This window comes from Lagopus muta, chromosome 5 (genome assembly GCF_023343835.1).
Source record: "Lagopus muta isolate bLagMut1 chromosome 5, bLagMut1 primary, whole genome shotgun sequence".
Lineage (NCBI taxonomy): Eukaryota > Metazoa > Chordata > Aves > Galliformes > Phasianidae > Lagopus > Lagopus muta.
The window spans coordinates 21,237,605-21,250,864 of record NC_064437.1 but is presented as its reverse complement, the minus strand read 5'-3'; the positions used below and the strand labels follow the sequence as shown (position 1 = coordinate 21,250,864).

At 36.6% G+C, this 13,260-nt stretch overlaps 1 protein-coding gene across 2 annotated transcripts in view; it reads right to left on the bottom strand.

The window, feature by feature from the left end:
* DENND1B (DENN domain containing 1B) overlaps positions 1-13,260 on the bottom strand; it is a 144,857-nt gene that overhangs the window by 64,803 nt on the left and 66,794 nt on the right. For both annotated transcript variants that reach the window (XM_048944265.1, XM_048944266.1), the window contains 2 exons: positions 11,616-11,669; positions 8,494-8,604 (listed from right to left, as the gene is read on the bottom strand). In XM_048944265.1, the coding sequence (XP_048800222.1) occupies positions 8,494-8,604; positions 11,616-11,669 (165 nt within the window). The remainder of the gene's footprint in view (positions 1-8,493; positions 8,605-11,615; positions 11,670-13,260) is intronic.

Genomic DNA, 13,260 nt, shown 5'->3' with positions numbered 1-13,260 from the left:
ATATAGAAGTATTATTTCTAATCTACTTCTTGCTTCCTATAAAAAATAATTTTATTTAAAGCAGTTTCAGTAACCCAAGGTAGAAAGAGATGCAGAGCACAGGTGACAAGTCTTGCACACATTGCGGTGCAAAAGCTAGAAGTATGGAATTTGATTAGCAGAATCTTGTCTGAAAGCCAAAAATGGCAACAGAAGTTAGACAAAGTAAAATTAACCCATGACACTGTACAACCTTTCAAAATCTACAGTAAGTAACTAAAGAATTACTGTGATAAAACCATTTCCTGAAAAGCCTTCAAACACTGTCAATCTCTGTCAACACCATGTCCAGAAATGCCTACTGGAGTGCTCTCTCCCTCCTCCCTCACAGTGCCACTGGGCTAAAGAAATGTTTCCCTCCCACTGCCTTGACCACACATATGTTGAAAGATGCCAAAGATTCTGCTAACTCATCTACTTAGCTATACCTACAGCAATAAGATGTAGAGGGTCACCATTCCTAACTCGGTAGCTGCCATCAACCTGGACCAACTCTTATTGCACTTACCCCAGCACTCGCACTCATTAGAATTCCTGTGAAAGCAATAGGCTCTTTCTGAAGAAGCCTTCATCAGATGAAAGGAAGCATCTCTTCTTTATCAAAATCCCTAAGATCATCAACTTTGTCACAGGTGACCTCAATATCTAAATCTCGTTTGGTCAAGAATGAAATTAGGCCCCAACCTGAAACAGATATTTAATGCTTGCTAAAACAAGTCTTCTTATCCACTTCTTGAATGGGCAGGTGAAGACTGCTGGGAATTAAAAAATGGGAAGGGAGCCCTTGCTTTGGCCATTTTGTAGTACAGAACATATAACCCTCCCCAGCTCTAAAGAATATATATAGTCAGACTAAATCATACACTTAGTCTATTCTGCTGGCACTGGAAAGAAGACAGAAGCCACTGATTAAAAAAAAAATTAAGTAGCAAAAGAGACCAGAGCGTACTATCCAAGCCAAGATAACCAAAGCCACTTCTCATGCATTTCTTTAATTTAGCTCCTGGCTAACAGTTTCCCATCTGCCATCCCCATAACCTCAAAGAAGAAAAAAGAGAAGGCCTTAAGTGAGCCATAATGTATTTTCCTCCTGAGGCCCCCAGCACTTCTTCCTCAAATAGAGGAGAGAACAGAGAAGCATTTCTAGTCCACAGATGAAAATTTTAACTTCATCCATTGTAAAAATGAAATACAGAGAAGAAAGTAATATTAAAAGCTAGTCTCTGGTGTTTTATTTTAGTGTTATTCACTTCCTTTTATCCTTATTCTAGAAAAGGGAAAGGGAAGAGAAGAGTGTTGCTCATGAATTTGACAGCACTTCATATACAATCAATTTCATTCTTTTCTTGCAATTCTCGATTCACAAAGCAGCATTATGGCATCATTCCTGTGCATTAGTTTGTAAAGGAAAAGACTGAAGACACAGTTTGTTCCTTGCCTATGGCTTCAAGAATGACACATTTCTCAATAACAGAGGCTGAGCAGAAAATAAAATTGAAGTGGTAGTAGACATAGGAAAACTCGGTAAGGAATAGCATCATCAGTGTAAGCATACTATGCTTACATTGAGGACCTACAGGCACTTTTATGGATAATCTGAGGTACATATACACAGAAGTAGGTGTGGTTTGCATAGGAAGAGCCACGTAACTATTCAGTTACTCAATTTCACCATTCCAAAGGTTTTTTGTTGTTGTTGTTTTTATGTTTTATGCAGAAAAAGAAATGTTTGGAAGTTAGTCATATCAGCTTTGATACCACCACATTACAGATTAGGTTAACTGACGCATCTCCTACTGATACTCATTTTCTCTATAACAAACTATTTATGCTTTTTTTCACTATGTTAATTTCAGTTCCCTCATTTTCTTAAGCATCTATGTACATTCTTAATAACTTGTTTGTTCTCATTTTAACATTCATTTCCTACCTGCTTTACCTCTTCTCTCTCAAAAAAAGACAGAAGAACATGTATCTATACATCTTTATGTCTTTTTTCTGACCATCTCATAACTCCACCTCTCTTCCCTCATCTATTTTATGACTCTCTATATAGGAAGAGCTATGCTCTCATAAAATAAGGGAGTTCTGCAAATGTTCCTTGCTTCTGAAAGAAAAGTTTCCAGGAAAATAGTTTTTATTAACATTTCCTCCCCCAGAGTAACTCCATGGTATGTTCTTCTGCCATACACTAATTAAGAAGCAGCAGGGAACAGCTTCCTTGTGAATAACTGACAGACAACTTATTTACTGCAAGACTAGAGATAACCACTATGTTATAATTCATCTCACCAACGGCGAATTTCAGAAAAAAAAGCAATAAGGCAGTATGTGAAAAAGAAAAAGCCTTGTCATAATGGCATACCAGAACAGAGAGCTAGCAGTACATTCACATACTCTTCTGTAACTCATCTTCATGTTTCCTCTTCTCACATGAGACAGTGCTGGTCATCCATAGCAGCATATGGACCCCTTCAATTCCCATTTTCATGCAGCCCAACCCACAGCTGTACATGAGATTTTGTTTACTAGAATTTACTGAATTGCCAAAGTTCACATGAATTGAAAGAGAAAGAAACTCTTGCCTATATCTGAATCTTGGATTTCTTCTTTTTTTCTGAAAAAATGAAAATTTTATTTTGAAATGAATATATAGATCACTCTGTATGACAAAATGCTTTCCTTCCACAGAATTTGTGTTTAAATGGCAGCCAGTGATACAGTGCTGTGCGTTTTACACAAGGTGACAAGTAATAGCAATCTGCAGATTTTCTGAACTTCCAAAAAAAGAGTTTTCCAGTTCCTAATTCTTGCTGTAGATCCTAGCCACATTTTGATGCCATATTGACACCTCCCTTCCCTGTTCACATAATTCCACCGCTAGCAGCACACACTGATAGGACCCCAGCTACACTCACAGCATCCACCTCTGGCCAACTTATCTCACCTCTGGCCAGTTCATCTTAGACTGCTTATACCTGAACTCTTAATTATTAAATGCCACCACTCCTTCTGTGCACAGACCGAATGATCTAATCGACCTAACGTTTCAAAATGAATTAACAATACTTCTGGGAGATCAATAAGTATCAGCAGAATATCTGTGCTGCTTGGCAAGTTAGTGATAAATTCCTACCCGTTTCTATTTTCTAAGAAATAAATTTAGTCTTTAACACATTTCTGCCCACAGTGTACTACCTCGCAAGAACTTGAGATAAGAATTTCACTTCAAGTCTATATTTTTTTAATTACTCAGATAGCATTGTTTGAAATCAATCTATGAAACAATGTACATTTTCAGATAAAATTGTAACTACACTGTAGTGCAGAATGAAAAAAAATATTGTAGCTATAGGTGGTTGAATTAGAACTGGGAGTATCACATCAGCATAAGGAAACGTGATGCTGTCACTAAGTTGTATGACAGTTCCTAATACAATGCCATTGTTTTCCCAACCTGGAAGGCTTGTAGAGAGCCAATTCTTTCACTGTTTTGGATTTTTACTTTGCAGCAGAGAAACATCTCCATAAATAGCCAGCTTTGTACGCCAATTAAAAAACAAAACAAAAGAACTGTATCTTGCTAGGCTCCACACTAACGTGCACTGCATTCCTAAAATCACACCTCAGCTATCTGGCCCAGTCACAAAGCACTTCTTGGCTCATTTTTTAAGTATACCCAGCAATCTGCAGCACATACACCACAAAGAAAATTTAAATGAAATGCGAGAAATAGACAAACACTGCAGTTGCCTTCTGAATCAGTTGATAGTATTGCTGTTTTGGGACAAACAGATTTTGGAATCAACTCCAGAGTCTTAGATTTTGGGTTAGATGTAAAAGGTGTGATATGACTCACAAAAATAACGTGCTCAAGTGAGAATTGCTTGGCCCCCCACTCAGCTGTTCACCTGCATCACGTTCTCCAAGGAGCATTCTCAACTTCCCATTGCTTGATTAACCAGAGAGCACAACTGTACCCAAAAAGGCAGCGGAGGCAAAGAACACTACTGCTCAGACCAACTAGCACAACCGAGTGAACTGCACAAAGCTCTCTTCACATATAAGCAACAGTAAAAATACTACAACAAGCGTACATTGCACGGAGGCGATTTTCAGTGCTCTTTCAGCACATAAAAAAAGAAATCTGTCTTTTATTGACATATACATTCCTTCTTAAGGGAGCACCAATGAAGCCAGCACAAAGCAGAACACTGCAGCCACAGAGCTCTGACACATCAGGCTCGTATTACCTAAAACAAATATTGGTCAAAATGGAGATAACGTTTAGACATTTGCTTTAAAGTGTAGCATCCTTTCCACCTGCCACTGTAGGCCGCAGAAGATACACTCTAGTTAACATATTACTGACAGGATGATGAGAAAGCTCCTGTCAGACACTGGCCAGCTGGGTGTTTGAGACAAAACGCACAGCCCCAGCTGACTAGTTAGAGAAAGGCTGGTGAGGTACAATTACAGAGGCATATGACAAGCTTTCATGCTTGAGTGACTTGAGAACCGATGACATGGCTTTAAACAGCAATCCTTCCTACCTCCGGTCACAAAACAGCAATAAGTCAACTGATGCACTGTTGTAAAATCATGATTTATTCCTTTGCTTTGAATACATGAGAGTATGGTATGATGTTCTGGTAGACTACCACAGCAGGTGCACTTGGGGCCTCAACATCTAGGGCCTGCCTCCAGCATGCATAAAATCAATGTTGTAGTTCAGCCTTTCTGGAAAAGCCTTCCCCAGCACTTTAATAATTTATAGTGAGATTAAATTAAAAACTTATTTGTACTGAAACTCTCACAGCTGCATGCACCTAACAAGAATACATGCAGATGTTGTGAGGAGTGAGGAAACAGTGCTGTGCAAGAATATACAGTATGGCATCTAGGAAACCTCTTCCTTTTACAGTTAAAATGAAACAACAGTCGGCACCGCAAATAAATCAATTCCTTTGTTTCATTCATTCTTTCGTATGTTTCAAAGCAGATAATTTGTTTCTCTTCCTGAGTTTACCGTTCAAAAGCCAGAAATGGCAATTTTTGCTGCAAATGTATCTTACAGAGCATAATCCTCAGGCTAGCTGAATCTGTCTCACTCTAACACTGAGCCTAAAGCAAGCTGTGAGGTTGGTGATAATCACATTACTAAAGGGGCTGGAAAGTCAAGCTCATAAAAGAACCAACACTTAGGTCAAATAATGACCCAGAAGCTATTACAGGAAGGAGCAGTGGGAAGTTTCCACTTCTACCTTTGTAGTAATTGGTATGGCAAGTAGACAAATATCTCCATCAAAGGAGTATTTAAAGGGATATATAGAGTTTAAAGACAGATGCAATAACTACATGGCAATTGTAAATATGAAATGCTTACAAAAGAACAAACACTTAGCTGAAATAAAATATAAGCTGACAATTGAATCAAAGCCTCTTAGATAAATTGGTAATTATCTTTTTTAAAAAATTTAAATTACTACTCAATAACGAAATGCAAGAAACTTTTTTCTTTATTTCCCTTTTCCACTGAAGTATACCTTTTTAAAAAAAGCATCCTTGCATCCTTCTTTTTCCCTTTTGTCTTTTCCCAGGACTGATCCTTTACTTGAAGTAACGAAAGCATGAAATTCACAGGGCAACAATGCTAAAATTACAGAGTAGTCCTCTACCCCTCTCCCTACACTTCTCTCCTCCCCTCAACAAGGATGAGGAAAAACTAAGCATGGCCTTGAATTATGCCTTTCTCTTTATCAGTCCCTGTTCTGAGATAGCGAACCAAAGCAGAAGTGATAACTGGAGGTGACATCACAACCCAAACCCCATGAACTGACATAAACACTTGGTATTCAGTTAATCTCAGAGATAAGGCACAACTCCCTTAACAGAAAGTTGCACTTAGCAAAGATCATTCTTTCAAAACGAGTGCTATATATATCAAGCTGTATTTCAGGAATATTGAAGTGCAACTCTCACAGCACAACAATCTGCTGCATAGAGCTCACATACATGCCATTTGCTTACCTGTACTGTATAAGGCATTCCAACATTTTAAAGAAGAAACGTGTAAAAAATATTGAATGATTCTTAACTATTCAACTGAATTCTTCCAGGAGATCCTGGGAAGTGCTTTATTTGATTTTTAAATTCTACTGTTCTGTAAGGAAGGAAGCCTAGCGTCACTCCTGTTCTGTTTATGAAAATGCTAAGCAGATTCTCTCTGAAACTCCTGATAAGCCAGCACTACTCACTTGTTTTATTATATCTCACTTCTGTAAGAAAAATTTTGCCTAGTCCTGTATTGAAAATGCTACACAATGTAGCAGCAATTTCATTTAAATTCAACTTACATAATATTAGAAGACTGGAAAAAATAACCAGAATGAAGTCGTTTGGAATCTGAAAGTGGAAATAAGGTGGTGTACGTGAACACAGTGTAATTCTGGTACTATTTCTCCTGTTGTCACATCACAGGAACAGAGGCCAGCTGAGATGTTGAGCTGAACAACAATATGCCTTAAAAAGATCCAAATGTAGGCTGAGAGTACAACCGCAAATCCTGCGAGGCACATTGACACATGCCCACCTGCAGGACCCTCTTCCACAGGCACAGAGCTGCCATCATGATTCCTATTTTCTCACTGCTGGAGCAGTAAAAGGGGTTTGGCTGAAGCACCGTTACAGTTGAGGGTATTTTTTTTATGGCATATTTTTTTCTTTCATTTTTCATACCAAGATGTGTCCCAAACTGGCAAAAAAATAATAAAACAAATCAATTGCATGTTTCCTTTTACTGCATTGCCTGAACTTGTACCAAGTCAGGTTCTTTGAAGAGGCTTTCCCTTGAAATTCTTGATGCCCACTAGGGTCACCTTATTACTCTACTGCAATGCCCAATTCTTCTCGTGACCAGTTCCACAGAAAATAATAGAAAGAATATGGAAATTTCATAAGATAGAGTAAAATCTTTGGTGCCTAAAAGATATATCACAGTACGTTAATTTAAAGACTGAATATATTCATTCACTACTCATTTTGCAGGTTTTACAGTTGTTCATTTGGCTTCTGATTATATGACCTCATGTTTCTTTCATTCCCTAATTAATAGACTTAATTATTTCCACATTCTGCAAATTATCATTAATGTTGTATGTATTTTATATATAGCATATACTGTATATATTTGTTTATGGATTATGTATACTGTATATAGCATGTGTACTATATATTTAGATATACACAATGTTAAGAATCCCAGTGAATATAATATATAAATTTATTTATGTATATATGTGTTAATCAATTGCTAATATCTAGAATTGTAAAAACTGTCAGCCTTTCATGATGGTTCTTAATCCTCAGTTGAGTTTACTTTGGATTCAAAAGAAGTTAAAGGCTTTTAATCCACTATTTACAGTCCAACATTTCTCACTCCTTATACACACACATTTACTGGAAATCAGCATCCACATGTCTTGGAAAATACAAATTTCTAATAGTATACCCAAACTTGTGTGTATATGTTGAAAATAATTATTCACTTATTGGGTAGCAGAATTAGTAGCATTTAGAAATAGAACTTTGGTCTCCCACCATAGAAACAACATAAAACAACGTGTTTTATGGATACTTTTGAAAAATATAAGGTATTTTTAAGGACTGATCTTAACAAGCCAAATAATTTGTGTAGCAAATAAAACCAATGACAAAAGTAACTTATAAAGCAACAGCCTCATAGTAATGCAAAATTAATATTTGGTATATATTCAAAATACAGGGAATTTTAAAGCCTCATTAGATTCTGAAAATATTAGAACAAAATTAACACCTGAATATTTATATGTAGTTTCAAAATGAAATGCAACATTCTTTTATTAAGCAGTCTACACAAGTAAAAGGAAAGAAAAAAACATCTAATGTGGCAGTAGTCTAAATCCTTTATTAATAATAAAATGCTATTTTGAGTTGTATGCTATTATAAGTCTGAAGAGCTGTTCCAAATCAGAGCTATTACAGTATGCACTCCCAAGCCATTCTAAGAAAGATGAATCTACCTATTACCAGGTTAGGATAGCAGCTATTATTATGGCCCCTTGATTTCTTTCAAGTAGCTCCAATGGAATAAGCCACAAGTGAATAATAAAGATCTTATAATAGCCCTTAAGAATTCTTTTTAGGCTAGAAGGCACAGAAATGAGCTCAGGAGAGTTAAAGAACTCTCATCTACTGATAAGGAAAATAATTAACCTGACTTAATGTATCTGAGTAGGCCTTATATAAATCAGACTTTTGTACTTCAAGAGCCAGACTAAAACCATATATCAGAAAAGTATGTAGATATTGTCTTATGAGTACACATGGAACATATCTAAAACCACAAAGGTCTGTAGGTCATTTTGTGAAACGTTCAATATATTCTACTGAAAAGGAGACGTGTGAAGTACTTACAGTGCTTAGTTTGCTCGAGGTAATAATGATTCTTCTCTCATGCAACATACTGGCATAAAGTTGCAGCATGTTGTTCACATCCACAGCAACAAAATACTCAGTGAGGTTTCTCTGTTTAAATAAATAGGATGTTAACAATATAGTGCCAATGGTAGCTAAGAAAAACATTAATACACTGTATACCAGAAAGTTTGACCAATTAATTGGTAGGAAAAAAAAAATTAAGGAAATCTACATTAAAATGTATATGCTCTAAAAATAGTAAATAGAATTTTAAAGCTAGTGATGATCTAGCTTTGGAACAAGCTATTACTTTGATGATTTGAAGATTATTTGGTAATGCTTCTGAAATTAGAGTTGTCCACTTTCTGAATCTAAACAACTGAAAATATAGCACATCAATAGCAATGTATGCTAGTAACTGTAACTTCCAGCCAGGAACGGATCTCCCAGCACCACAATAACTGCTCTGCCATAGTTATGACAATAAAACCACAATGTTTTGTCAGTCTCTCCCAAGGTGAGCACATGTTATTCTACTTCAAGGAAAGCAAACCAGCTTGTTGGGAAGAAAAACGTGCAAAAACAGCCAGCTGTAGTAGAAGGTTGTGAGCGTACCTCTATGGGATTTAACAAAAAATAAAGCCACCAGTACATTTTATTCATAGGTCAGATAATATAAAAGTGGGGGAACTGGAAAAAAAAAAGGGGGGTGTGTGTCAGGTGGGTGGGTCTCTGTTCCAGATGAACTTAATATTTCTGTGTGGGTCAGAACCAGAGAAATACAGGTTCTGAATTAGTCTGAAGAGCACCCGCAAAAACGCATAGAAAAACAGCAAACATAACTATTGGGGGATATGTACAAAAATATACCAATTCACCTCACAAAATACAAAGTATACATCTGATTTCCTAATTTCGCATGTCCATTACCACACCTGCAACCAGAACCTCCACTGACCTCTCAGAAACAGCATACCCCTGAATGCTAACACAGGAGCCCTCTATTGGGATGTACCAGCCCAAGGACAGGAGCCGGAGCAGTGAAACTCAGCTTACACTAGCTGTGGGGTCAGCAGAGACAGCAAGGGCTTTTATCCCAGAAAGACAGTGAGGGCATGACAGAGAAATGAAGGCCTGAGGGCACGTGCTCCTGAGGCTCAGAGCTGTGAGGTGGCCGCCACCAACAATGCAGGGAATGCTGTGTGATCCAGAGCCACTGCTGAGCAGCTGCTGCTCCAGTTCCTTGCACGCCATAACTAGGGGAACCTAACCTGAGGGAAAATCTGGATGGTGATCAGGAGATTCAATTCCTTTTCAGATACATTTCAATATTAAATGAGAATTTCTTAGAAGAAATGACAGACGATCCAATGAATTAAACAGTTTTATGTAAACTTGTAAATGTATTATTAATTCAAAGACACAGAGCATGGAGTTACTCTGGGTCCAGCCTGCATAGGTATTTGGAAGCTGAATTGAGAGTGTTAAGGGCCGCAAATGCAGCATTTAGAAAGATTCTGGTCCTCCAAGCATCCCCTTTAATGGGTTGTCAGAAGCTGATGTGCAAAGGTAATTTAAGTCCCCCTTATCTAGGGCAGCCTTTACATTTAAGTTGATAATGACATGCTGATTCTGTTCTGCACATGCCATGGTAAATAAGTTGGCCATCTTGTATAGAACAACATTTCTTTGGGAGTCAGTCACAGTTATGTCTGCATTAGAGCTGAAAAGATATTGCTCCAGAAGTTTGTGAAACTTACAGCAAAGAACAAGGAAAAGTCACTGTATTATTGATTTACTATATCTATCTCACCTCTTAACTCCTACATGTTCTACCCTCTGCCATTTTGAGGATACTGGAAGAGCGGGTATTTCATAAAGAGTTAAAAAACATTAATAGTATAGAAAGGCACTTTGACAATTGCTTTACAGCTTTCCCCAGAATCAGCAGAGCACATCCACAGCAATACCACTGCAACAACCTCACTCACCCAGAAGCTCAAAATGAAACCTCCCTGTTTTCTTCAAGTTGAACATACTAAATATCTCCTAACCTCCAAAGCTATGCTTTAGTAGGAGACCAAAGAATACGTTAGAACAGAAGATTTCTTACAAACAGCGGAATTCAATCTGAAGGGAGAAACATGAAAATAAACATCTAAAAACTAATCCTTGTCCTGACTAAAGAGCCACTCCCCACCCTGGGCCCTTTCATCTCAATGCAGCAACTTCCTACAGACCTCTGAGATACCCCAAGACTCCAGCATCTCCCCTGGGTCCCCTGCCACCAGCTCAGGACTGGGCTAAGCCCTGCTAGGAATAACCTCCCACTACCTGCAGGTTTGAACTTCTCAGCCTATGCTTGTGCGGCCCCATTGCCTTTCCTCCCCAACCTTTCCTGCATCCCAGGGACGATGTGTCTGTACTGCAGTTTACCCACCACAGCCACCAAAACATCTAACTTTCAGAAGAAAGTCACCATGTGAAAGTGTAAAAATGCAAACCTATAAAGCCTTGTTGAATTCCCAATTTAATGCAGAACTAGAAAGCAGAAAGTTAGGTAACCAATTAAATACCTTCTATCTAAACACATCATCAAGGACGTGATCTGACATTCTGCATTTGTACTGCGGCACTACCAAGAAATCAGCTTCTACAGAATGAAAGCCTTCATTAAAAAATAACAGTAATTATTTCTGGTGTATGGTTACCATCCGTATATGAGCAGGTACAGTATGTTTTCCAAAAGCCTGAAACAATGCCTTCTTAAAAATTAACTGCCTATCTTGATAGCTAAATTTGCAGCTTAGCAAAGCAGCGTTTAAAGGGCAGATATTCAAACAACACTAGCTATGCAAGTAGAATGTTTTGCATATATAACCCCCATAAATGCAAACAAAGTAATTATGAAAAAAAGGCAGACAGTAATGCTCAAAAAATGTACAATGCTTTAACAATGTATGCAAGAGTAACTTTACTAGCTAAAGGTTATAATAATAGACATCATATTCTAAAAACAGTCACAGAAAAATCCACCTATTGATAAAAGCAGAGTACAGCCCTATTGAAAGAATGAGGCTTATACTTCCAAATTTCTTAAAAAGAAACTGCATACTTACACTTTCAGGGATTGTTGGCAATCCAGTTATATCAGGAGTAATGAAATACAAGTGCTAATCAATGGGAAAAAAATGAATAATTTATATACACAGCAATCAAAATTATTTTTAAAATATCTCACATTTAGGATTTCCAACCCCATCTTTGTTTAAGCAAATAGCCAGGTTTCCAGTAGGATTCTTACTATTACCAGACAAATAACTAAGCAAATCACATCATGAAATCACAATTTCTGGCTTAATACAGCACACAAACCAAGTGAACAAAACACTGTGGTGCTGTTAGAATGAAACTAAGCCAGTTTTAAATGTCTCATGTCAGAGTAGCTTCAGCACTGGTTTTAAAAATTTCAAGCACAAAAATAAATGTTAAAGAACAAAATGTAAATTTACAACAAGTAAGGAAAAATCATTTACATGACAATTAATGAGAACGGTAATATTATTGCTTAATATGCAGTCTTGTCTCTTTCCAAACATCTTCAAATCCAAAATGTGCTAACAGAAATCCAAGGTCTGACAGGTCGACATTCCACAATCATTTATGAAAAACATTCACGATTTTATAATCTTATGTTTGAGGCCAGTTAGAATGTAAACATAAAATGCACTAAACTGAAAACAGATGTAGTTTAAATTGTTCTCCTTAATCCAGTGCTTTTAGTAGTCAAATACAGATTTAACTCCATAATTTTAAGATATTTTTCATAATTAGTCTAAGACTTGAAGGACAAAAAACCTTGAAGCAGATATTAAGTAAATGTGATAACCATTGAATTTTTAGCTTTTGCTATTTTAAGGCTTTTTAAATTTTTCTTAAGATCTCTGCTTTTATACTGCATATTTTTTTTTTATCATTATTAGCAACACAAGAACAGTTTAAGTCAAACTTGAAAGATACAACAGAACAAAAAAAGAAGTCTAAGATAGTGTCTGGTGTTCAAGCAAAAAAAAAATATATTAATACAATATACTCTGTGTAGGAAGCTCTTATTAAACCAGTTTGATACATTGAATAGAAAATTTTCTCCACATATTAGATCAATTGGCAATAGCTCAAGAACAAAAAAAAACAAAAACCATCACTAACTTAAAAAAAAAAAAAAAAAAAAAAAAAAAGGCATCACTGCATTTGCACGAGACATTCCAGGATTTTTTTTTTTTTTTTTAAACATCAACAGGAAAAAAAAAAGTCAAGTCTTTTCCGTAGTCAGGAATAGGAAAATACTCAGATTAATGCAGTACATTCTTAAAGAGAAGAGTACATTCTTAGATGAGAAAATTGTTTTCTATACTTAGTAAGAGTGCAGAAAATTTAACGACATATTTTCTGATTAATGGATTTAATAACTTGGACTAGTAATTATTCATAATTAAGAAGTTAGTAATACTTCACTCACTAAACAAAAAAGGAAGTTAGAGCTATGAGAAGCAAAGATGCATTACTGAAGCCATTAAGAACCATAAAGCAGCAAAAATAACATGGTATGGAGTCCTCGCACATCTTTGACAACTCCTTTAGGAGGGTGCGTATGACCATGAAAAACATACTAAATTAATAGTTGCTGTCTCGTATAAAGTCTTCTGTAAAAAAGGAAAACTAGAAAATGCAAATTTCGTTAAGTGTTTGATTTTGGTTATACTC